Source organism: Crocodylus porosus, unplaced genomic scaffold (genome assembly GCF_001723895.1).
Source record: "Crocodylus porosus isolate Cpor-Errol unplaced genomic scaffold, CroPor_comp1, whole genome shotgun sequence".
Taxonomy (NCBI): Eukaryota; Metazoa; Chordata; order Crocodylia; family Crocodylidae; genus Crocodylus; species Crocodylus porosus.
The window spans coordinates 3,917,859-3,944,767 of NW_017728932.1; the positions used below are offsets into that span (position 1 = coordinate 3,917,859).

Consider the following 26,909-nt stretch of genomic DNA (forward strand, 5'->3'; position numbering starts at 1 on the left):
ATTATTTTGGGCGCAGGGCTGCTTACCAAGTTTTGGCAAGCTGTCGGGGGCTGCATGGGTTGCCACCCCCCGTTGCCATCTTGGGACTGGAAATCCCGCCTCCTAACCCCTAACCTTTGCCACCAGAAGTACTCCTTTCTTGCCATCTCAGGACCAGAAAAATTGCAAATTATATTCTAAAAAGTCAACATTTAAAACATTCATTAATTTGATTTCAATTTTTTTTTGACCTGGTTTACATGTGTTTTTGTAATGTACATAGACGTGATCACAGAATAGTTTAAAATGAAGCCTTATGCTTGTATATTGTGGGGGGCATGTATTTGTGCAGTAAGGAAGCATGTGGGCATGTGTGTGGGTTTGTGGTGTGTGGGTGGGTATGGGAGTCCGCATGTATGGCAGTGTGAGGGGGGTGTGGGTGCATGCGTATGGTGGGTTATGTGTGGGACTCACCCTACAAAACACACACTCTGCCACCGCCTGCACACAGACACTCACTCCATCTCTCTCCCCTCTCTGCCTCCCTCCCGTACCAGCCATGCAGCCAGGAGTTACATGATGCTGGAGCAGGGCAGAAGCGGGAAGCAGAGAAATGGCTGGGGGTGGGCAGGGCTGGGCTCTTGTCTCCTACTGCTGGCTCCCCCTGGGTCATATTGCCCCGGCTCCTGTCTTCTTTGACAGGCAGCCAGGAGCAAATAAGTATTTTCTAAATTTTTTAGGGGTCCCGTGAGCTGGACAGAATGGCTTGGTGGGCCATATCTGACCTGCGGGCTATATTTTGCCCATCCCTCTAACAGGAGCTCCCTGATAAGCACCTTTTAAATTTTAGTCTTTGCCTTAAGTCGTGACAGGTTGAAGAGTTTCCCATCAGATCATGTGTGAAGGTACACTCTATTTTCCACGTCTTTAAATGCACAGTTCAAGAGTACTGAGAAGAAGATTCCAAAGAGTTTAGGGGTGAGAACACATCCTTGCTTCACTGTTTTTCATCTTGAAGCTGTCCAAAGTTGACCCATCAAACTGAATATTTGCTTTTGTGTTGTCATGGAAGGAACATATAAGACTTAACAGTATTGGTGGGCATCCTATCTTTTCTAGGCCTGCAAACAGATCTGCTCTGCTGGCAGTGTCAAATGCGCTGGTTAGATCCACGAAGGCGATGTACAATGGTTGGTTTTGTTCACTGCATTTTTCTTGAAGTTGCCATAGGGAAAATATCATGTCTATGGTTGATCTTCCATCCCTGAATCCACGCAGATTCAGGTGTAGACAACTCGCCAGCTGTTGTAGGTGCACTAAGATGGCCTTTGTGAAAGCTTTGCCTGCTCTACTTAGTAGCAAAAGACCTCTACAGTGGTTGCAGTTGTCCTAATCTCTATTTTTATACAGAGCGACAAAGTTTGTGTCATGCATGTCTTGTGGTACCTCACCATCTTTCCAGCATTTGAGTATCTGATGAAGATATGGTAGTAGGCTTTCTTTTCTGCACTTGAGAATTTCCACTGGGATGCCATCTTTTCCAGGAGCCTTGCCACTTGATAATGAATCAATAGCCTTGCCTAACTCTTCTGTAGTGGGCTCCACATCTAACTCTGGTATGACCTGTAGAGTTGATATTTGGTACAGTGATTTGCTGGTGGTGTTTCTTTCTCGTGAGTATAGCTCCTAGTAGCGTTCAACCCAAGACCCCTGCTTGCTTCCATCTGTAATGGCTTCACTGCTACGGGCCTTGAGAAGGACAACCTTGTTGATAGCTTTCTTCAGGCTACACGATTTAGGCTTCCTGTGTCTGAGGTTCTCTGTATCACATCACAGAGCTTAGCATAGTACTGATTTGCACAGTGTCTGGTTGCTCTCTGTACCTCACCTGTCAAAGTCTTGTTTTAGTGCTCTCAGTTGGCTTCTTGTTGCGTTTCAGATAAGCTGTGTTCTCGATGTTGAGAGGTAATAGTTCTGCATTTTCCTCAAGCCAGTCCATAGTGGACAGTCTCTTCTCCCCAAATGTAGCTTTAGCTGTTTCATGTATTGGTGTTCTTAAACCTTCTCAAATCGACTCTGCCTTCTTTGATAGCGTCTCCCCAAATATGCCGAGTTTGAGAGTCTTCACAAACTCTTGGCACTTTCTCTGGTTCCTGGTATTAGTGGTATTGGTTTTGGACTTGCTCCTAGGTTTTGCTCTATGTAGTTTTTCTTGGCTGTAATTTTCACTTGGCTAATGATCAGGGAGTGGTCACTGTCACAACTGGCACTGTGGAATGTGCAGGTCTTCTGCACTGAAGGTAGATCTTTCCTCCTAACAATAACAAGATCTAGTTGGTGCCAGTGGCCTGATCATGGATGTTGCCATGACATTTTGTGGTAATCTTTTCCATCAAAATGGTAATGCACAGTTGGTTTTCAAGCAAAATATGAATTGGTAATGCACGGTTAGCTTTGGGTGCAGAATTCAAGAAATCGTTGACCATTTTCATTGATCTTGCTGATGCCAAAATGTCCTAGGCACTCTGGCCGTGAGTTGTTGCCTGAGCCAACTCTTGGACTGAAGTCTCCAAGGAGGAACAGTTGCTTAGTTGGTGGTATTCCTTTGACAACTTGGTGCAGAATGCCATAACATTTATCCTTCTCCTCAGGGCTGGAGTTGAATGTTGCTACATAAGTGTTGATGATGTTCGCAAAGCCAATGGTCATCTGAAGTCTAAATGAGATGATGCATTCTGACTTCCCAATGGGTGTTTCTATAAGCTTTACCACTTTGTGGCTCACAGCAAAGCTGATACTGTGCTGACAATTTTCTTCAGTGCTTTCACCTTGCCAAAAGAAGGTATAATTGATCTCTCCGACAGAACCAGCATCTGCAAGTCTTGTTTCCTGGAGTGCTGCAATGTCAACGTTGAGTTTGTACAGTTTGTGCTCAATCAAGACTGACTTCTGTATGCTGCTCGCGTACTGTAGGTCATCATCGTCTGTCAGGCCAGGTCAGGCCACGTGATCCTGACATTCTAGCTTCCAAGGCGGAAAGTTCTTAGTTTCTTGTTTTTACCAGGTACAAGGGTTTCCATCTGCTTATTGGCTCTCGGCCTGCCCCAACGAAGCAGAAAGACTGTGATGGGTCAGCACCTAACTGTTCAGGGGCTGCCCAGCATTATGGTAGACAGTAGCTGACCAGTGGAACGTGAGGATTACTCCCGCCGAAGGTGACCCGGGACACTCTTCTCTATGTCAATCAAGTGAAAGCTTATAATCTATAACTGTCACCTTCTGTGTTGTGTCCTTGCTGCCAGCAAGGATGGAGCGTCCTCTCCATTCAGTACGGCTGCAATAGCCTGGGAAGTTGATGTGGAGATGTTGCTTGCCCATGCATCAGTATCCCCCTCTTGGCAACACTGGTTTGGTCCAAAGGAAGGGCAGAAGTTGATACATTTGAAGCCGGCTGCGCGGCAGGAATTGCCAATGCAGAGGAGGTCTTCCATCTGCCTGTCTTTTCGGGCTCTATTCCTAGATTCATTGCCAGCCATAGCTGAAGAGCCCAATCTGTCCTGTGTGGATACTGTTGGCAAAAATCACTAAAGAGATTACGCTCATCTGCCTTTTGATGGCATTTTCTCCATCAAGGGTTCCAGCCTCCTCAGGCACTCATCTGCCCAAACTACTGGTACTTCTTGAGGTTATCAGGTTAATTAACTGCTGCCTAGCGCTCAGCGTCGACCAGTACAGGTTCTACCACTTATGGTCATAACAGTAGCAGTTTTTCAGTCCTGACCTGACCACAGATAGATGGAACACAAAACAGATAGAATTCTGTACAGAGCATGGCTGTGGCCGCTTTTTGTCCAAGTTTCCTGTGACTTACAGAAGTATAAAACCCAAACTGATGCCACTCCTTAAATACACTCACACTTTTTACCCATCAGCCACAGGTTAAAACGCTACACAACTAAGAAACATAAATACAAAAGTCTGCTTGAATAATGTCAAGCAGCTCCGTACCTTTACTCTAATTTGTGTCACCTGGAACAAACATTCAGTTCCTGTAGAGAGAATGATGCTTGCTCTGGTCTTTCCAGTCTCAGTAAGAAAACCTAAAGTAAAATTGAAAAGATGATGAAGCTTTCAGAATTATTACCATAAAAATTAATTGAATAAAAATTATAAGAGGAGGAAATTAAAATCCAGCAATTCTGCTTTACAACAACGCTTCATTAAGTTGGAAGTGAACCAAATGTTTTGCTTGGGAATTTAAAGAAAACATTAACATATTGACATCCACAGTTCAGAGCAGAAAGACAATGTGACCAAGAACACAAATAACTCGGTGTCATGTTAACGTATCTTTCTACAACCTCTTGTGGGACTACAACTTTTGTAAATGGAAAAAAAAGCTTGCAATTACTAAGTTTTAGTGGGTAGTAATTTCCACCAAACATTACTGGAGACACTGAATGACAGACAACTTTGCTGTTCTTCTAAATGCCAAAATAACACTGCCAGGATCATTCAATCTATCTTTCACATTAAATCTGGAAAGGAAAAAATGAGAAAGCTGCAAAATCCTTTTTTAAACTGATGGCATCAAAAGCAAGTTGCTGGAAGAAAGAGACCCATTTGTTTTAGCTAGAGACTGGATAAGTAGCAAGTGCAGTCCCGTGGAAGTAACAAAGCTTGGCAATAGTTCTTGGTCATAAGTACACCCACCTAACATGACAAGCTGAGTCCCAATGTGCACACCTTCCAGGTATCTTGCTGGTCATCTTAAAACTACATCTATGTACTTACCATCCCCAGTCCACGGCTCCACAAGGAGGTTTTCAGGCCCTGATTTATCTTCCTTCCCCTTTACATCACATGCTTGCAGAGTTAGCCGTAATGGTTTTCCTACACACAAAAAGCAATAGGTTTGGCGGTAACAGTAGGGAAAAATATTGGTAAGTTTTAAGGTCTTCATACACAAAAAGCAAAAATACTAAAAAAATACCAAAAAGGGAAAACATAGTCTTTTTACTTTGTATCTTTACATAAACAAATATGTACCAAAAAAATGTTTTTGTGACTTCATATACAATTGACATCTCAACCAAGATAGGAAATCGAAGTTACGACAGTCTGAATTCCTTCAACTGTAGCATGTGCATTTTGGAGTTCACAACAGGACATGCTAAATACTACCTTTATACTAGGAAACAGAAAATACATTTGTCAGGGAAAAAATAAATGGCTTTCCACACTGTTGAACCTAACGTTTCATTAATAATCTTTCACAGTTAAAATGCTTACATCTGTCATAGGTAGGCTTGGCAGGGTTCGATTTTTACTAATATCAATAAACATTAACTTCACCATTCACTCACTGGCTAGTGAAAAAATATTTCCATCAGTAATAATCACAATTTAAAGAAAGGAGATTGTAACAAGGAACCCTTACCCCGTTCCTGGGCAGCGGAGAAAGAGACGGAAGGTTGGAGGGGTTAAAGAGGAAAACAATGGGTGGCCAAATGATCTCTCAATTAACCAATTATCTGCTCATTCAGGCCTAATGACTCATCAGTTAAGCAATTAGGTGTTCTCTAACAGGTGGGGGGAAACAGGCTTGAGGGAGATAACAGGCTACTTAAACAAAACCCTATACAAAACTGGGGAAAGGGAAGGTGGAGGTAGAAGAGAGCTATTGAGTATTTGAGGCTCCAGCCCCATGGCAGCAGGGTCCAGGCTGGCTAAGGGGGAGGGGGGGGGCCCAGGATGGATACCACCTCCCACCATGTCCCCAGAGCTCTGGGAGTGCCACAGCCCTCCTTTTCTGATCCCTGCCTGCCTGGGTCTTTCCTGATGAATGAACAGAATGATTTAAAACTGGTATGATTAACAGATTTATGGATATTTACTTCTTATATTTTGACATGTGATTTTATAAAACTTTTAACAGTATACTGGCATTACTAAATTGTCTGTCCCCAACACCCCTAATGTTGTGCAATCCTGCAAATGTAAATGTAAAAATGTTAGTAACAGCTTAAAATGACATTGCTTGTAGCCATCAAGCTTATTACAAAATAAAATCAAATTCTGCCAAGCCTAGTCATAGGCCAGGTGGTGGTTGGATCTGATCAATATATTTCTCTGTATCAGGTTCATGTCAACAGGCCTGGTATGAATGCCCACTGTTTTAGGACTGGAAAGTGAAAGCAATATGTCCACATACAACTCTAAACTTTATCAAATGTGAAACGAAAAATTATGAAACTACGTTAATCCTACAACAAGAATGAGTCTTCAGCAGACCAATAAACAAGCTGAGTAGGGAACTTTAGAATCCCCTTCACTGGGAGTTTTCAGGAAGTGGCTAGATATGCATCTCTGGGACAGTTTAAGAACAGCAAACCCTACATCTGTTGGACTAGATGACCATGAAAGGCCCTCCCAACCCTATGATTCACTGACAAAAATTATACATAATGGCATTCTACTTACTAAAAAAAGACTTGGAAAAGAAACTTCATGAAATCTACTGTAGAATCAGACTAATGTCACTAAGTAACTTTGATATAGATGAAACACCTTTACCATCTTTCTATAAAAGCAACTATTCCTGAAGTTCTTGAAGCCAAAATTACAGACTTCCTTCTCCAAAGTGTTACTACTTTGGTCCTTGGAAGAATCACAAGGCCCACATATATCAGTGGCAATGCGTAGGGGGTGCACATGCACCCCGAGAGAGCACTGATGCACCCGAGAGAGCACTGATGCACCCCCTCACAGCCAGCATACCCTGCTTAGATGACAGGCAGGTGGGGCGGGCGAGAGTGCTGATGCCCCCTCAAGAGCGCCGGCTAGGGAGTGGGGGCACCATGAGAAGTGATCCCATGCATGGTCCTCCCGCAGCCAATCCCACTGACTGGGGGAGGGTTTCCCCTGTGTCTGATTGCACTGACCACAACCGATCGCACAAATCCAGAAGTGTCGCGCTGACCTGGAAGTGCCAGTGATACAGCACTTCCGGGCCAGCGTGATTAGCCGCAGGGGACCCCCTCTTCGGTCAGGGCAATCGGTCCCCCTGCCGGTCACTGACTGGTCGCTGTTGGGGCAAGTGTGCCCCCCCCCACCAACCCTTTCAGGAGGCACCAGCAATGTTCCCTCTACGGAGCAGCAGTCCGTGTGCACACCGCTTCAGTCCTGCCTGCCCCTTTCAGTACGGTCTGCTGGTAAGTGTCCCACAGTAAGTGTCCAGGTGGGAGCAGGCAGGGTTTGGCCACCACCCTTCCCCATGCTAACTGCTGCCCAGAGCTGCACAGTGAAGCACTGTGGGGCAGCCATGGGCCGGACACAATCAATTGGTAAAATTGATGCTGTGGCCCAGTCATGGGCCGGACACAAGCAGCTAACAGAACTGAAAGGGAGGCACCGGTGTCGGCATGGGACACTTACCGAAGGTAAGCTCCTCACTCCTCACGCAGGGCAGGCAGCAGCTCCTCCCCAAGGTGAGGCAAGGCAGGGATGGGGGCTGGGGCTGGCGTGGGCTCTGCTGGCTCCAGGGAACTGCTCCACTCCTCAACCCTGATGCCATGCGCGTCCTCACTCCCCAAGGCAATCGGGGGGTGTGGAGCAGTTCCCCGGAGCTGGTGGAGCCTGCGGAGCCCGCCCCAGCCCCCAGCCCCACCTGGGGGAGGAGCTGCTGCTTGCCCTGTGTGAGGAGTGAGGAGCTTACCTTCAGTAAGTGTCCCACGCCGGCCCCGGTGCCTCTGCGCCCAGCTCCTCTCCAGGCAGGTGTGCAGCATTAAAAAATTGGTGCACGGCAGGATTTTTACTTGTGAGCGGCTGCAGACGCGCAGCTTAGAGGGAACCTCGGGCACCAGTCACCCACATTGTATATATTCTAAGATTAGCTTCGATCTGATGCAAGAGCCCCAAGTGCACATACTTTCATCTAATCAAGATTATCAAGATGAAAAAACACTCTAGAACAAAGATGTAAATGATCAAGGAATGATTTGCATAAACAAAACCTGGAGAGCTGTGATGCTCTGTACATACAAGGAAGAAGGCAATTACCATTCATTTCAATAATGTTTGCATAGGCCTAGGAGCTACTTACCATATTTATAAAGCAGATTTTGTCTAACTGTTGCCATGGAAGCAATAAGCGATGAAGCTTTATATGGCGTGTCCAGATGATCAGTGATCGTACAGAGTGAATTTAAAACTTTGGCAACACTACCTCTGGCTAAGGCAAAAGCCAACAGTGTAAGATCTACCTCTGGAGTTGCACAACAACTGGGGGAAATAAAAATAACAAATGTGTGAATTAAAAAAGGTCAATCAGAAAAAGGCAACCTACTGCAGCAAAACAAATCCAGCAAAACATCATTTCACTAACTTACTTGGGGACCCATTTATATAATCATTTAAGTCAGGGGTGTCAAACATATGGCCCAAAAGCTGGTTCCAGCTCCAGGGAGCTCTATAACATGGCACTGTTGCTGCCATACATGCCGTGCCAGATCAGCCCCACGTCCAGTGCCCAAGACATGCACCGCCTGCAGTGCTCACTGGGTCCAATTGTCCTGAAACCACAGGTGCCACATATGCTGGATCAGATGCATGGGTGTTGGGATCTATGGGCCTGATCCTGCCTGTGGACTGGCTATCTGCCACTCATCTGGTCTGCAGAGCCAGATGAGTTTGACACCCTTGTTTTAAGTCCTCTGCTTCTAAAAACAGCGTCATAGTCTGTTTCAGTGGGAATAAGCACTGAAACAATCATTTAAAGCTGTAAATTGTCTAGTTAAAAAGTAAAATGGGCTATTCAGCTTTAGCCCAGCTAAAGTTATGTACAGGGACCTACTGAATTCACGGTAGAAGTAGAGCACGCGGAAGCTCCTTTAACTTTGTACGTTCCCCATAGCGCACCTCGCCCCTTGCTCCCACCCTTGTTGCTGATTAGCAGAGACCCCACCGCTACTTCCCGATTAGCAAGGAAACTAAAACCGCAGTTTTAAACATGGTGTTGTTTCTGTCTCCCTACCAGTCAGCAGAAAATAGCTGGGCCATCCAGAGGCCCCTCAGCCAATCAGTGGCAAGAGGCAAAAACAGCACCATATTTAAAACCATAATTTCTGCCTTCCCGCTGATCAGGAGACAGCTGCAGGCAAGGCCCCTCCACCAATCAGCGGCAGGGCAGTGGGGGAGGTTTTGCAAGGGAACCTGCAAAATTAAAGAAGCCACAGTGCACCCCATTTCCGCCATGAATTTGGTAGGTGCCTATTTATGTATGTATAGTTCTTATAATAGAAGCATTCCCTAGTAGTACATGCTACTCCACACTTCATAGATCTGGGCCCCCGATCTCTCTGCTTTCTACACGCCCACTAGCAAAAAAAAAAAAGAATTTCACTTCCCAGTAACCACTCGTAAGCAGACCCACTAACTTCAACTTTCATTTTGTAATACATCTAAAAACATTCCATTGAGAAACGAGCCTATTGAAAACCTAAGACTTCTGTAATTATATTGTGAAAAGTTTAATTTATTAGTCATTTATAATTAGAGCCTGCTTAACTTCTCCATGAAGATTTTAATGAACTATTATTTGTAAAAAGAGAGGCAGACCAAAAGAAAGCAATGGCATAATTCATATTGGCTACCCTAGTGCTGAATAGTAACAAATCACACTGGCCCGGCCTCTCAAGCAATTCCATATGAATTATTGTCATGAATAATTTATTTCAACAGCAACTTTGGTTCACATATTATACTTAACAGTCAGAGTACTTCTGACTATTTTGAGGGGATATCACATTTTCACCAGTCTCGGTATTCATATATTGAACTAACCCCTTAGTATTTCTTCTCAATGGTAAAAGAGAAAAAATGTATTAACTCCTGCTAATCTCAATGAACATTTTTCACTTGAAGCAATTTCCCACCAATTTAAACTTTAATTATATCATGACACCACATTTCAGGACAAAAAACAGGGAAGTGAGCCATTAACTTCATTTTGCTCATTATGGCTAGGGACAGACATTCAAAAAGCCTGAGCCTGAAGAGAGCCAATCTTTTCAGGTTAGTCTAACCTGCAAAGGTTGAACCAATTTGGAGGTGGATAGATGGTTCGCTTTTCATTCCAGAAATGCAGGCACTGCAGTGGCTCAGGCTAGAAGCTGAGGGGTACAAGAGCAGCCTTCCCTTCCCTTTCTCAGTGCTGATCTCAGGGGGGCATGGCCAGGCCCCAGCAGGGTGCTCTGATTAGGAAGGGGTTTAAACCCCCACCCTGCCTGCACCATCTCATGCCTTTCCCTGCTTGCTGCTCAGCGAGTGGGCGTGTTGTCAGATCCCAGGCCCTGGCTAGTACTCTGAGGCAAAGGACAGGGGGGTGCAGTGCGTGCATCTGTTGATGATAATGAGAGGGGGACTGAAAACGTCAGTGTCTGCAAAGCAGCCAGGGGGTGATAAAACCACAGTGTTATCAGCCCATCAGCAAAACAAAAGCCCGTTTCATAAGTTCAAGCTCTTCTTAAACAGCTTCTTCTAAGGAAGGAAGGGAGGGACATTACCAGCTGACCCGCTGATTAGCTCCAAAAAGCCCTAAACGGACACTGTTGCCTGCTTGTCTCAGTGAAATTGGAGACACACACACACCCCTCTGAACATTAGCTGGCACACCACATGCCTAGGGTCCATAGGGCTGGGGTTTGTGCTGTGGGAGATGGGAGGAAGGAACGGTGGAAGGGAGGGGAGATCCCTGCTTGAGCAGCACGGGAAGCCAGGCAGACCCTGCTCTGCCTGCAGTCTCCCTCAGGGCTCTGGCTAGGGAGGAGAGGGGCGGGACCAGCCCTGTTCTCTGGATCAAAGAGCACAGCCTAGCCCAACCCCACCCAGGGCTGCACAGCATCTGGGATGCTGGGGAACTCTGGCTGAACAGACATTGAATGAAACCGATTTGACCCAAATCAGTTAAATCTGATACTACATTCAACCAGGTTTATCTTAAACCAGTTTCAGCCATTTTGAAACTGGTTTATGCGCACTGAACTTATGTTCTGTTAGAGGTTTAAACCAGTTTCTGATCACTTAAACTGGCTTATGTGTAACGTCTGACCCTAGCCTATTAAACTGACCCAGTGGACCCGAGGAACCAATTCTTCACATTTACTTCTGAATTTTTCAAGGTATGAATAAACAAGACAAGAGTATACAAAATACAATAAAAATTAAGATTTTTTTAACGGTTTCAGTTACTTTATATTTTCCCACTGTACGTATTAAGCCAAATGCGCTCATACCTGGTTATTCTTATAAGAAAGCTATCTACTTCCTCCAGCACACTGGGAGACAAAAAGCTTGAAAAGTCTGTAGAAGTCAGGGACAGTGGTGGCATATGCTGCAATGCTTTCCTGGAGAAGCAAGAGAGCATAACATTAGAATAACTCAAGTAAGGCAGATGAGCTAAGACAAGAGCATTACAAGTGAAAGGCTGCTTAGAATTTTTAAACTTGTATAATCACATCTCTTTGCAACACAATTTTCTACCGTGACAAATGTATGAGGTATATAAATATAACTTTTCTGTATGTAAAAAGACAGCATTTGGATTCTAGATGGAAAAAGTTCATAGACTGTTCAATCAGTAGCTGCATAAATATCACACTTAAGTTCCAACCCTGCTATTAGATGCACACAATCCCTAATTTAGGGAGACAGGACACAACAAAGCCATTCTATGAAACATATTATTAACTGCCACATGGAAAATTGTTTGTTTTATATACAACCACATTTGAAACATTTTAAAATAAAGTTTCTTCTTTTTAAGAATGAAATGTGCATTGATTTTTAAATTGAACAGGACATTGCTGTTTTGAAAGAAAAAAGCCACTAGAAAAATCTGTTTTCACAACTCAAGCTTACATTCAAGTAGAGAATGGTTCCTCCCCTTTTGCTTTTCTGCTTTCATAGAAGAGAAACACCCCTCCCCACCAAAATAAACAGGGGCATTTGTTATAACTCTTAAGAATTTTAAAAAAACCTGAAAAAGGATATTTAGAAAGAATACGATGCCCAAATCCCAATCATAATTGTTATTGTAAAACCTCCCAGCACTTAATTTAAGTATCAATTTACTGTCTGGGTAGAATGCTTTGCTTATGATTGCAAATAAATATCTAACAAGTATTACAAGTTAAGGCCCCAATTCTACAAACAATTTACAGCAGAGGACCTTCTCCAGTGACAGCGAGAACATCCAGTTACTCAACTGCAGGGTTGCCAACCAAAGAAAAAAATTCTGACTTTTTACTAACAGCCAAACTTGTTTTTTACTGATACAAGTTTTTACTAATACATAAAATAAAAGGGTTGGTTGTCAATAAAAGGCCTTCCCCTCTGCCAGCCCCACTTCCCCCATTCTAGCATGGATCCCCAAAGAAGCCTAACTGCTACCCAGCAGTATTATATGCAGTCTGGGACACAACAGCAGCACATGGCTGAGAAAACACTCCCTGTAAGGTGTTGTACTCCTGCTTGGGTAGCAGGTGGTGCTTAGGGTTACCATACATTCGTGTTTTCCTAGCCATGTCCTCTTTTTGGGACCTCCCATCTCCATCAGGTGTTGCTTTTTTTTTTTAAATACCAATAAATGTCCAGGATTTTGCTCTGCTCAGCATCAACGTTTTCTTGGCACTTTCCAAGCAAGATGCAAGAGGGAGGGCAATTGGAGGCAGGGAGCATGACATGCGTCTGTGTGTACACACACACGTAGCCAGCATGCAATCAGGCAGGGTGGTGAGAACAGACCTGACAGCTGGATGCAGGTAAATTTACGGGGAGGAGGGGTTGGAGTGCCTAGGTTTGGGGACTGTCGGCGGAGGGAGCCCTGTGCAGGCACACACACGCACACACAGGGGGCAAGTGCCTGCTGGTGCTGGGGGAAGCTCTCCAGGCACTGGGGCTGCAACAGGGCGGGGGTGGCAGGGGAGGTGCCTGCCACTCTAGTGGGGGAACAGGCAGAGTGGCCCTTTGGGGGCAGCAGGGAGCTGTGTCTCTGGGGTGCCTGTGCTTGCAGGGGTAGGGCAGCCAGAAGACACTGCAGGGCTGCAGGGGTTGGGAGTGAGGGGCACCAGCAGGGCTGGCAGAGCTGTGGTTTGGAAGCAAGGGGCACCAGGGGGGCAGGGAACTGTGGGTCAGGAGCATGGGGCAGAGGCAGTGCCCAGCGGGCTGCAGGTCAGGAGCGAGGGGTATCAAGAAGGATGGGGCGGGGTGTTGCAGGTTGGGAATGAGGGCACCAGAATATTCTGGTGGGTGGGGTGGCTGTGGCAAGGCACAGGCTGTTGTCCCCCCCACAATCATATTACTGCCTAACAGGTGCCCTCTTTTTTGAAACTGGAAACATGGTAACCCTAGGGTACGACTCTGTTCTGTCCATTGGAGCTTCAATGAAGTTGCAGCTGCTTAGTGTTTTTACTCATGGCTAAAGTTTTGGGGGTTTTTTTGTTTGTTTGTTTACAGACTTACCTACAACCATTTTAGCCTGATTTTTAATGACCATTGGTAACCCTGCTCAGCTGTTTAAAAGAGGTCTGAGAGACTGCACAGACAAATTAGAAAGAAAGTATGCAAGCATTCTGTCTTGTGACTTCCATTGATACCAGTGTCAGTGCTGTTATGAACACCATTGTTGTAGGAGGTTCTGCAATTTAAAATCATTGAGCAGAATAGTTTGGCAGCCGTTCAAGAAAACATTACTCAGCAAAACTACCCATCACTGCAAGAGGCATGTCCACCCCAGGATCCCATAAATGCCAAACCACTCCTCAGAAATATTTTGTACAGTATTTACATAAAGAGATGCTCTTCAAAAGTGGAATTCTGAAAACGTCTAATGAAAAAAATCAAGGTGATACTTGCTAACAAATGAAGTGAAGCTGTGAGGCTTCAAAAGACTGTGCTGGCTACACTTGTTTCAAAAATCTATTTACCTTCGTAGTTATCGCACTACACAACCCGTTTGTCAACACAGCACAAATGTAATATTTTGCTTCACTATATTGCCTAGATGCCTTGCTCATGAATGACAATATACAGAGACCCTCAAATAAGCCTTAAATGTATAACTATAAATCTGAACAAGACACTTTATATATCCAGTTGGATACCCTTATCCATAGCAGTGACTAGTACAGATTGCTAATTCTGCACAGTACATGATTCAGAGCACTGTCTTGGAACATCTAGTTATATTCTGAAATATTTCAGTATACTCAGATGTTCTTGAAGATTTTCAGTGGTTATCAGGATACTAAAGAAATACAAGTTTCAAAGCATTTTTTCCCTTAAAAAGCAGACATAACAGCAAAATAAATAAAAAATTTGTGCAAGGGATTGGCAGTCTTGGACCCGATTAACAGACCAACACTTAACATAAGAGAAACAAAAAAATATAGGCAGGAACAACAGCATCTTTACAAAGTTAAAAACAGATCAGATTAGCACAGTGAAAAAAGTCAACAAACATTCAACTCATGTGCAAGCAACCATGTGCTTTAAGCTAAAATGCCACTGGATGCGTCTACACGTGCACTGATTTGCTTTTACTAATGCATATTAAGTTTAGGACCTCCAATATGAGATACTAAATTAAAGTCTACTACACATTAAAGCGTACATGTAGATGTACCTGCTGAGTAACTATTTGTTTGATTGGACTGAAGGAAGACTGTCTGTCCTAAGTGACTATCCAAGTATTTGGGCTACTCAAAACCACACATTATGACCTGATAGAGAAAAAGGGTCAGGATTGTTGATTGTAACTTAAATTCTTTCAACCATTATCCCTTCCTAAGAAGTTCCATTTTTATGGGGGACTCAACTATGCTGGCTTAAAAGCAGCCATTTATTAACAAATATTATTCCCAGAACTGTGCTGGCAGGAGCTGATGGTGCATAAACAGATTTTTTGGCGCAGCACTACTGAGTGAGGGTTGTTTATAAAACTAAGCTAAATTAAGCATCATTCATAAAGGAAATGGGAGGTAATCAACATCTCTAAACAAAAAACAACAAAGCTGGCAATAGGAAATTAGTTAATTTTCAGCTTCTAAGAGAAAATTACAAACCACAGAAGGTAAAATAAGATGGCAGCCTACCAGCATGCATTCAGCCATTTACTGATTTAACAGGCAAGCTGGCCATGAGGCCTAATAAGCCAAATTTTGTTTGGGTACCTGTAACATGCAAAAAGCATAAAGGAATGATTATGTAGCATAGGGCTGTCAAAGATGCATTCCATGGAGCTGTATCATCCAGCTCCCACGGCTTTCTGTGGGACATAGTCTCATACAGGCAGAATACACGGGGTGCTAGATGGCTCCATGTGCTGCACACAGCACCACTTCTAGCTTGTGTCTCAGAGCAGTGGAGCAGCCGCCACATGCAGCACATCTCCAGAGCATCCGCATGCCACTTGGCTGCGATGCAGCACAGCTCTGCGGTAGCTGCCACATGCAGCCGAGTTCTGGAGCAGCCAATGCAGAACCAGTCCTGCAAGTGGTACCCACTATTCTGGAACACAGGATCACTCTGTGGATCCAGTCCAGCCTGTGGTCCAGCCCCATGCCACTGAGTTTGATGCCCCTGATGTAGTGAAATCTGGTAATGAAGGAGTTTCAACTTCCCAGTGAAGTTATAAAAACAGTTCAGTACAGAAAGGTCAGAAACTGTAAGAAAGCAAGGAACTTTGGTACTTACTGAGTATTTTGTAAAATAGTGTGAACAAAGGCTGGATTAGTTTCCATGGAAGCTGTAACAAGTGAAGTCAGCAGAGACCAGTACCAAATAGCAGAAGCATCACATACTGAGACACCAGCCTTTTTAATTCTTTGATAGCCGACAGCCCTGAGTCCATGAATTCTGGTATCACACCCATCACTAAGGCAACGTTTGATGTTTATCTGTACATCTGCCAATAACAGCAAATGAGAAAAAAGGGTAATTTCTTCCATTCAAGAACCATCAGATTTAGCCATAAGATAAACCATATGTATAAAAGAAGTAATTCCCAAAGATTGACATGCAGAACAAGTGCATTTAACTAAGGACTACTGCCAAGTGTCTGTATGATCAAATGCACCCATATTTTTGCTCACACATAGGAATAGCAATTTGGAAAATTCCTTTCAGAAGACTCTTGTGCCCCACTACACAATCTGAACCATTAGTTCCTGTAATGCAAGAAGTGGGGTTACAAACTTGAAGGTTATGACAAAGTAAACAAACTGTCCTCCAAAACTACAAATAAGAAATTTACTTGACTAGATTCTAGCTGCATCTTAAAGAAAATATTTCTGGTAAGTTCTCGGAAGACTTCCATCACATAAGAGTCAAATGGAAACCATTTTAAAAGTCAGACAAAACATATTAACAACTTCTTCGTTGAACTGGAGGGACAACACTTACATAGAGTTAGTTTTGAGGTATAAGCTCTCTCCTCTAACTATTTCTTAAACTACAAAAGGTATTTTTCTTAACAAAAATCAAAATTTCAAAGTTTCAGAAATCATCACAAGATTTCTGTTCCCTCTGATGACAGAGTCAACATGGCACCAACAGATTTATTGCATTTAAAATGCATATAATTGGCTAATGTAAAGTTCTCTCACTACTGCGGAGATGGATGTGAAGCGTAATCCTTCAATTACAACATTCCTGAAAAATTATTTTTCTGACCACACATGTGATTTTTGTTGCCCACTAGCAGCTACTATATTGTGCCACTGCTTAAAAAACAACACTAAAGCTAAAAAAACCCCACAGTTTTAGCCCAAGTTCTCTTGGAATCCTGGGCTAAGTCCACAACTTATTTTCTAATTCTAAGAAGTTCAGCACATTCTCCTCTGATCTCCCAGCCTTTCACTTTGAGAAAGCAAAAAAAGAAAAACACCAATTGTATCTTTATTGACTCACACATCTGACTAATGTTAGCGTTTTCCAACAATGTTACGTAGCCAGTGATATTGCTGGGAATGTGAACATCTCGGACCTCCTGGAGAGTGCTGGCATTCCTTCCAACTGCCACCGTAACTTGCTGTGGCATATAACTCTGGTCATTAGCTGCCACTGCAATGGACAGATGTCTTAGAACAACATCTGGTTTCATCTTTAAACTGAAAGACAACAACAACAAACCACAATAGGCATCTTCCAAAGAGAAGAAAAATCAAGAGTCCGATTTTCAGTCAAGCCTCAGTCTCCATTTCTGCAAGCGCAGATATACGCACTGATATTTGTCTAATTACGTGCATAAGCTTCACCAACAACACATCCCAAAGCCTGAGTTAAAGGTACAAAATACTAATATTTGCACCTACAAATACAGAAGCTACCATGGACAATTAGGACCTAAAATTACAATGCTATTCAGAATAAATGTTGTACGTTTGCCAAATTATCCCCTAATTCAACATTAAAAGTCTCGTCCACCTGGTGAGAAGCAATGATGGTCTTTCAGAAATGTAAAAATGAATGTCTCCAAGCAATAATCAGCACAAGCATATCAGTATTTGCAATACAGCTCAAAAACACAGGGCATTTATACACGTGTTCTGGGGGGAGGGGCTTTAAATAGAGAGGCTCTTGGGGAGGGAAGACTTTAATTAAAAGCAGCTCCAAGAGACACTCTAATTAAAGTGCCCAGAGGGTCATGTGTATCAGCATCCCCACACTGAAAAATGGCAGCAGGGATACTTTAACTAAAGCTCTTTGAATAAGCTTTAGTTAAAGCACCTCCCCCCCAACATTTTTCAGTGCGGAGACAGTGATACACGTGACACTGGAATCTTCTGAAGCGCAGTAAATACCACTTGATTAATCAAGTCTGCTCTAATACACTGTAATTACAGAGCATCAGAGCAGCCTCAACGTACATGTACAAGTGCCCATTAAGCCCAAGTGGGAAGGCACAAGATATACTACTAGCACTTGTGTCCTTTTATGCTGACAGTTTTGTCTTTTTAGTCAATCACACCCCAAAAGAAAGTTAAAAGGACTTAACCTCTTTCAAAGGTATTTGTTTGTCATGCAGCTACCATGGACTCTTCCACTGACAGTCTAGTGGTATTTGAATATTCCTCTCCTACTTTGAGTTTCCTGGGCTACCAATCCTGAAACGCAGTTACTACCGTGGTGCTTGCTAACTCACCGTATCCAATGAGAGCGAGCACTCCCATCTGACTGCCAAAATGATGTAGTTTCTCCATTTGTCATTTTGTCAACGTCAGCTGAGTTAGAGGAGGTTTCTATGTTGGTATAGCACTTTGTGACTGACTTGAGCCTGTCTGATTCTTGATTACCATTCAGATCGCTAGGAAATCCTGCGAAAAGAAAAAAGTCAGTCATAAAGAAGTAAAACACTGCTTTTAAAAAAAAAAAAAAATAAAGGCACAGCTGTACCAAGACAAGTAGTCCGTAGTTGTTAGTTCTGACAGAAGAACTCATAGCTTGTGTAGAAATATTTCTGGAAGTCCTCCTTACTTAAGCAGAACATAGCAAAGTACTGTTCCAGTTTCTCAACATAGTAGAATGACATTTTGGAGTAATCTCACTGTAAAGATTCCTATTTTTGCCTGGAGTTCAGTATACATTAGTCTTTTGTCATTTCTATTTAAATGGGTTCAATGGTAGCGTTTTACTAGGACATAAGGTTACAAATTGAAAAAAAATAGCAGACTAAGAAAAACCTAGCCGGCTGTATTAAAGAGGAGGTAAAGTGGATCATTTCCCCACATAAATTCTAGTTTCTTTCCTCTTGGGGAAAAGTGTACAAAAATGGAGTAGAAAAATTTAGTGTCAAGTTAAAATGTTATCTTTAGGTAGCAAGGGCAATTAACCTAGTGTAAATCCTACTCCAGTGTTCCATATGGATAACTGCAGACAACAATCAAGCTACTTTTCTACACAACAGTTTGGAAGTAGTCATTTGCAAACAGAAGTCATGTTAATAAGTGAACTGGAGAAAGTAGTAGAAAAACTGTTTATCTTTAATAAAGTTAGGAGACAGGAGAGAAACTGAATATCACAGGACTATAGGCTGTGTCTTTCTAGACTTGCTCCAGAGAAAAAAAAGAGAAGCAAGTAGTTCAGCTTCGGAAAAAAGCCAATTCTATCAAAAGATTAGAAATAGAGAACGTGACATTTTAAATTTCTGCTTTAAGCAATGAATTAACTCTGTACTTTTAGTTCACCTACCCTTTTCTTTTAGTAGAAGCCGATCCAAAGACTCCTTCAGTACAGAAGACCGCATAGTACAAATATTATTGAAGTAGTCCAACACTGGATATGGGATGGCAGTATTGGAAATACGGTTCCGGTGCAAGAATCTCAGGATCATTGAAGCATGGTGGCCAAGGCGTTCTTTTGATTCAGAAAATATGTCAATAAAACCTAGAAACAGAAAAGATATTTCTGTGTTTGCTGCACTACCTGCCTCTCCCTCCACTCACCAAGCACTGTTTTTCTCCTCTACAGAAGCTGAATTCAAATAAAATGATTAATTGAATTTTTGGCTAAGATTCAAAACGAAATGATGCAAGCTAAGAACATTTAGAATCAGGCTGGTGAAGGACACAAAGCTAATTTTTTTTCAGTCACTTGAAAAGTCTGGATGGGTTTAACACAAGTGTTGTAATACTAATTAATCTAGTTAACCGTGTGTAATCTGAGATTTCAAAACAAGAGATTCACTGGACAACAATACAGTTTTTTTAAGTGCTCCATCCAATCCCTTATTTTAATATTCTCCTTCTATGATGCTATCAACCAAGGAATCAATCATCATTTTTCTCAAAAGCTGTTTTGTCCAACTCTCCTAAGCAGATGTAGCTCAAATACTTCCCGTGAAGTATTAGTCACGTTTGGAGGGAATGTCAGTGACTGATCCCTGTTCCAGCAGGCTGACATGGAAAGTGACAGATGCTTCAAGCTTCTAAATTTGAGAGGGTACATACCACTATTTATGACATACATTATAAATTAACATGTATATAATGAATTATTATATAAATTAGTTTTTTTAACCATATCCAGTAAATTTCTACTCAACCATATTAACTTCCAAAATTCATCGGGTGTTGCGTATTAGTTTGCGAATAATTTGTTTCTAAAGCTTAAATTCTCTCTCTTGATATGACAGTTCGAGCTCATTGCAACATTTTCTACCTATTAATTTTATGTGCACTAAAATCTAACTTCTAACAGCAGTAAAAGCTTAAAAAAGAGGCTTGAGCTATGCCTTTTAATGATCTGAGAGAAACATAATATACGTGTACCAATTTGTTCTTAAAACAAAAATGGTAGTCTGTGTGACAGCTAAGCGGTCCTTTTCATTCCCTCTTATATGAAGAGTTAAGAATGGCGGACACGACTATGCACTTAGTCAGATGGAGTGACGTATGCAGTAAGTATTTCCAGTGACCAAATATGACAGTAACATGCTAGCTAGCTGCATTTAGACTGGAAGTCCCTGTGCAGTTTCAAAGTTCAGCAAGGAACTGACTTTTTTTGGCTTGGATACAAGTCAAATAAGTATAAAACATTTCATAATTCATGTTAAGGAAGAGATGGTTAGCGCAAATTAAGTTTTTAGGAATTTTGGAGAAACCATGAATGTACAGTAACTTCAGTTACTGTTCTCAACCATTTGAGAAAATGAGAACTGCTGAAAGTAAAAACAACTGAAGGAGGAGGAGGATTAGGGCATGCAGCGCTAACATGCACTGATTACTGTAAAAGCCTTCCTGGTGTAGAGAGGATCAGGAGGACAGACACTTCCTCACTCTCTTCTTTTACCTGGAACTAGTGAACAAGCCTGCAGTTGCCTAATTACATGACTAAGTTCCCCTTGAAGATTGGCTCCACTGGAATTTTTGAGGGCCTCCAGCATGTTCTCCACATCTACTGTGCCATCCCCCTCAGCATCAAACTGTGCAAAGGCCTGAAAAAAAGAATGAGGCAGGTTGAAGATTTATTCTAATTAGGCAAAAATAGCAACAAGAGAGACTTCAAATGAGCAAACATTACACAAGGAAGAAGGAAAATCAAAACAGAAGCCACATTTCCTACAACACTGACTTTATAGCAACAGGTGAAATTACTCAACTGACAATTACAAATCTCAGTTCATTCCACGGTATTTGCGTGACTCCGTGTAATATAAAAACAGTTAGAGCAGGATTACAAGACATTTGTAGAGTGGGTCAGTAGGACCTGCTTAAACATGCTAGCTAACAAGAGGGGTTCACAGGAGAACACAGCACCCCACTTACAGTGGATGCACTCAGGATGCTTACAATTTGAGATATACCCTATATTTAAAATGGAAATTACAGTGCAGAAGCAATTTTCTAAAAATTTCCATTGTAGACTGCCCATCCAAACTAGACACTGCCTCCAAATTAAGCTTGCAAAAGTATCCACAAATGTCCAAGTTAGGTGTTTATAAAATTTCATTTCTTATTCAAAGGAACTACTGCCAGTTCGTCACTAATTTTGTGGATATTTATGAAAATATGTGAATGTTTATGGTATATTTACTATTCATTATATATTTAAAAGTGACACTTCAAATGAGTTCAAGCAGCTAGGAGGAGCAAATACATGGCCTGTGGAGTTGGGTCATCAAGCCTCTGTTTCTGTTTCTTTTTCAAGGCCAGAATGTATGAGTTGCTCACTTGTGAGGTTCACATCTCCTCAGACTCACACTGATGCAGGAGGAGGTGTTGGTGTGGTGCCTACTGCAGCTGCCACCAAGTTGACTGCTAGGGGCTACAGGAGTCAGTGGCATTCAGAGAGAGGGGTGAGCGAGAGCAGCAGTAGGGGCCATACTGATACTTCTTCCTCCCATTTTAGAGACATTGGGAAAGAAAAAATGTTATTATTTTTTAAAGATAACCCAACTATATTTGCATGAAATTGCTGACCTCTGGAACTCTGATTCTTAACTAACTTCCCAGAAAAACCCAACATATCCCAATATGAGATTCAATATGCAAATGTCAGATGCAGCATGCAAAATAAGAGAAACTGAGAGTCTTATAATGGAGAAATAACTTCAACCTCAACTACGAAGAGCGTAGCAATGACACATACATGTTAAAAAGCTAAGTGTACAATCAAAAATGTTTGGCCCTTTGAGCTACAAAGGCCTTCTTTAGGTTTCTTTCATTTCTTGGGGTGTACAACATAGTAAGTACAGGAAATAACAGTGATTGGGAGAGTAATGGTACATCAGTCTCTCATTTAATTACTTGAACGTCAAACTCAATATAACATTAAAACTAATACCATAAAAAGTCACTTGCAATAACTGGCTCAAAACAACTAGCCAATTAACCATGGCAAGATTACACCAACTGAAAGGGAGCAAAGTCTCCAACAGATAAGGCCTTTGATAAAGTTTAAAATATGCAGTCTTAAAGCCTTGGCAATACCTTCTAAAGCACATACCCATTTTCACCTGAATAGCACTAAAAGTACAGTTCTCCCCAAAAGCTATGCTATACTAGATAGACTATGCTAGCACCAATATTTAAACATCACGGTGGCTACCAGAATTCACTGGTTGCAAGGTTAGTGCATTAAGTACACAGCATAGCAAGAAACCTAGAACTTTGAGTGTAACAATATATGGGACATTAACTTAGTCAAACATTACTCAGGTTGCCACAACAAAGAGTCTGAAGTATAGTTCAGTATCAACCCGCTACTGTCCTTATGGGACATTTCCTCTTGACATATGAAATCACGTACACAGAACGTGCCCCCTCCCCCCACAACTTTATTAAAATTTAAGTCATCTGGTTTCATGGGGCTAATAGTGACAATACCCTAAACATAAGCAAGCATGCAACTATCCTGAAGGCATGTAACAGTACTTTCATTCATGGCCCAGAAAGCCCATATAAGAAACAACATTAGTCCACGACCGTTTGCAAGTGCTATGTGAAGCTTCGGTCCCCGATTCGATTCGGTGGAGATTTCGCGGCCAAATCTCCAAATCGAATCAGAGGACCCTTCAATCTCTCCAAACTGAATCGGAACCCTCTGAATCAATTTGGAGAAATTCAGAAAGATTCAGACGTAGAGACCGCTTTAAATGTTTTTTCTACATACCTCTAGGAAGCAGGGGCTCGTGAGTGCTGCGATGCTGGGACGCATGGAGTGTCCCACAGAAGCACAGGGGGCTCCCTGGTGTGCTCGGCAGCGGACCCAGAAGTGGACCAGAAGCACTTCCGGTCCGCTGGGAAGCACGCTTGGGGGGGCCCCCCCCGTACCCCTTTGGCTTGGTGACTGGTACCTCATGGGTCAGGGGCGGGGCACCTAAGGTCCCCCTGCAGCTGATCGCTGAGCCGGGGTGGGCGCGGGGGAGCTCCCCTGCGCGCTCCCTGGCAGACCAGGAAGTGGATCGGAAGTATTTTCAGTCCACTTCTGGGTTTGCTGCCAAGCACGTGGGGGGCCCCCCCACACTCCTGCGGGATGCTCCATATGCTTCAGCATCACAGCAATCACCAGCCGCGCCGCCTGCTATCTCAAGGTAAGTAGAAAAAACGTTTAAAGCTGTGTCTATGTCCGAATCAGCACTGAATCTTCAGATTCCAATTTGGCCGAATCGAAGCAGGGACAGTGATCTGAATCAACGAACCGAATCACTGTCCCCGATTCAGGCTGAATCCGAATCGAACAGGACCTGCTTAGCACACCCCTACTGTTTATTTCTAGAGATCTTCTGTCAGGGACTATAATCACGGTTGAGATTGAGGGAATACGTCATGGTCCCCACCATGACTTAAAGCTCCTGCTAACCCTTTTTATTGGACTCTTTAATAGAAGCATTAAGTATGAATGTCTTTCTCCAATATTAAATGCCAAGAAGCAGCAGGAAACTTTATTTTGGAAAGCACTTTCTAGAGAGCTTAAACCATCTTTGCTCAAAAAAGAAAGCCTGTGAATGAATGAGATATCCTGTGCTCTCTTGCACACAAGAGGAACAGGCAAAACTGGCAACATATTTAAGCCTCCATTCTCTTGCAAGTTCTGCACTCCATTCTTAGTTCCTGGCAGACCCTTGAGCGTTGTACATTTTTTAAGAAAGCGTGAACTGGATATATAAGGCAATGGCTGCTCAAGCACGTCTGGTTGAGCTTGGTTGGAAAGACTCAAATCAAAAGCTCCTTTCCAGGTGCAGCTTACCTTTGTACTTGGAAGCAGAGATAAACAATAATTCAGTTTACCTACAGAACAAACAAAGCATCTACCCATCAGCCCCATACGAGGAGTAAAAGACTTGATAGGCAGTAGATCAGACTTTGTTCTGTCCTGATCGTGACTGCTGAACAATGGGAAGTGAAGTCAGCTGCCATACCCTTAGTGAACTAATTCCTGGACAATGTACTTTACATCCCAAAAATCTAAGTTTCTGCACCTTGTGGGACCATCTACACTACTAATGCAGCTACTTGAAAACTCTTTGTAATACCTCACTCAATACAACTAAAACACAGTGCATTTGTAGCAAAGGTGAGACCTGTGTACTCATACCATAATAAAACTTCTGACAGGTCTTTGAAAGAAGGCGCAGTGAGGGGGAGAAGCCGCAAACAAAATCTTGTTGAGTAAGCAACTGTATTAGGACCTTGTCCTCCAACACTGTAGTGACACTGACACTGTATCAATTCATGGAGCTCAGTGTTTTGGGTCCCCAAAAGTCCGTAATTAGTATTTCATTTTTTAATGCCATGAAAAATGAACAATATTTTTTGCTAGTTTGATAAGGAATAGGAAATTCACAAACTGGACTTCAGCAAGTTAAGCAAAAATGTATGTCCTAGGGGCCAGCATAAACAATATTAATAATGATTATGATGATAATAATAACAATAATAATTTTGTGTTAACTCCCAGTACTTCTATCACAAGTCAGTTCAAAGAGTCCATATGCAAACTACCATCAAGCCAACACTTTAAAAATGTAGCTACTCAGGCATATTTATGTTCCCATAACATTTTTAAAAAGGAGAGGGCAGTGTCACTTCCAAGGCTTGGGGATAAATCCTGATAAAACTGTTAAAGCCCAATCATTTCCCTACCTGAGAAATTAGAGGGTTCTGAAAACCTAAGCATGGTACTCAGAAACCTCTGAACTTTGCGCAGGAATTTAATTTTTCTCCTTTGTGTGTCATTAGTAGGCATCTCAGATAAGAAGTGCCCATGTATTTCCTTGCCACACCTCTTCTTGCCTGAAGGGAAATGTATTAATCTACTTTTTTTCCTGACCCCTCCCTGCAACAGCAGTGTGAAACCAACTGGACTCTTGAAAAGTCTCACTGCTGATTCTGAATAGCCGCTAAGAAACAAACTTAGATCCAGTAAATTTAACCCTGCTGCAACTTTAAGGAGTCATCGGCAGGGTGCATTCCTTCAAGAGCCTCCCATTTTGCTGCCACCAGTCCAGTTTGCAGTGACAAAAACCTCACGGGATACTCAGTGCGTACAGAGTGCCCGGAAGCCACACAGATTATTTAAATTCCATCTCTTCAACCTGCTCAAAACAGGTACAAGCGAGAAGAGCAGCAAGTCTGCTGGCAGCTTGTTTATACCAGGAACACGATTAACAGGAGCACAATACCACTGGGGTGGGCAGGACAGTTGTGCAAAACCTGAAGGAGCAGCCGACGAGTAACAGGGGCCTTTCACCAGGGGAAGCAGCGGGCAAGGAAACAGTACGAAGTGTGAAGTCAGAAAAATCGAGAGGCCTTCAGCTGTCTGCTTCTTCATATACGATCATCATATCTCTGCCTCTTCCAAGCTGGGCAAATCCTTCCAGCTGTGGAGCTCTCCTCCAGCAAACCCCTGTGGACAGCTGGGTGTCCCCAAAGGAGGGGTGCGAGCCGGCCCTGCCTGCCTGAGGGGGTGACGAGACTCACAAGCCCAACCGCCGTTTCCCAAAGTGCTTCCGAGATCCCTGCTCGATCCTACAAAGCGCTTTCGCTTACAACCTTCCCCGGGTCAAGGCCCAAAGGAGACCACTGCTCCCTCCTCCCCTAAGCACCCGGTGTGTGTGTGTGCGTGTGTCCCCAAACCCTCACCCCGGCCCTGTGCTGACCTCCTCGCTCTCCCCGCGGGCCGCCGCCACGCCCGAGGCGCGGCTCTCCAGCACCTCGCAGAACTGCTCCAGGCTGACGGCCTCGTCGCCGCGGCTCAGGCGCTCCTCGAGCCAGCGCACCAGCGCGGTGTGGTGCCGCGACACCAGCGACTCGGGCAGCGCCGCCTCCCGCAGTCGCGCCATAGCTTCCCGCAGCCGGGCCTGCTCCAGCAGCACCTCGGCCGGAGGCAGCGGCGGGGCGGGCGCCGGAGCCGGGGCAGGCGCCGGGCCCGGACAGGCGGCCCCCTCCATGCCGCCCTCGGCTCCGTCCTCCTCCTCCTCGCTGCTGTGGCTCGCCGCGGTCCCCATGGGCCGGGGCTGGTGCTGCTACCACTGCCGGCGGCGACCTGCGCCTCACGGGCCCGGCCCGGCCCGGCTTAGTCAGCAACTTCCCGCCCCTCAGCACCTGTCAACTCGCAGCAGGGTGGGAAGGCGGCAGCGCCACGCTGCCGTCAAGCCGGCGTCGCAAGCACTGGCGTAAAACAACCACCCGGCTGCCGTCAAGCCAGCTTCTCCCCCCCCCCCGGCGTAGAGTAGAGTAGAGTACAGTAGAGTGGCGTGGAGGCTTGCTTGGCCGCTGCCGTCAAGCGTAGCGTCGGGAAGTGTCGCGAGGACCAGCCCGCACTCAACATGGCGGCGGGGCGTTGTGACGTAATCCTCGCGCGCCGGAGCGATGCTTTGGGCCGCCGCGGCCTGGCTGCTGGGCCTGGCGGCGGCCTGGCTGCTGGGCCGC

At 43.8% G+C, this 26,909-nt stretch overlaps 1 protein-coding gene across 2 annotated transcripts in view; it reads right to left on the reverse strand.

The window, feature by feature from the left end:
* Window positions 1–26,606, reverse strand: part of ZZEF1 (zinc finger ZZ-type and EF-hand domain containing 1) — an 87,833-nt gene extending 61,227 nt beyond the window's left edge. Inside the window, exons 1-10 of one of the 2 annotated variants that reach the window (XM_019545452.1) lie at window positions 26,138–26,606; window positions 20,827–20,971; window positions 19,228–19,422; window positions 18,182–18,353; window positions 16,948–17,147; window positions 15,733–15,943; window positions 11,274–11,384; window positions 8,084–8,262; window positions 4,774–4,872; window positions 3,988–4,079 (exon numbers count right to left, since the gene is read on the reverse strand). In XM_019545452.1, coding sequence (XP_019400997.1) covers window positions 3,988–4,079; window positions 4,774–4,872; window positions 8,084–8,262; window positions 11,274–11,384; window positions 15,733–15,943; window positions 16,948–17,147; window positions 18,182–18,353; window positions 19,228–19,422; window positions 20,827–20,971; window positions 26,138–26,485 — 1,752 coding nt within the window. In that variant the 5' untranslated portion in view covers window positions 26,486–26,606. The remainder of the gene's footprint in view (window positions 1–3,987; window positions 4,080–4,773; window positions 4,873–8,083; window positions 8,263–11,273; window positions 11,385–15,732; window positions 15,944–16,947; window positions 17,148–18,181; window positions 18,354–19,227; window positions 19,423–20,826; window positions 20,972–26,137) is intronic. The other variant, XM_019545453.1, reaches the window with a different exon arrangement.
* Window positions 26,607–26,909: the final 303 nt, after the last annotated feature.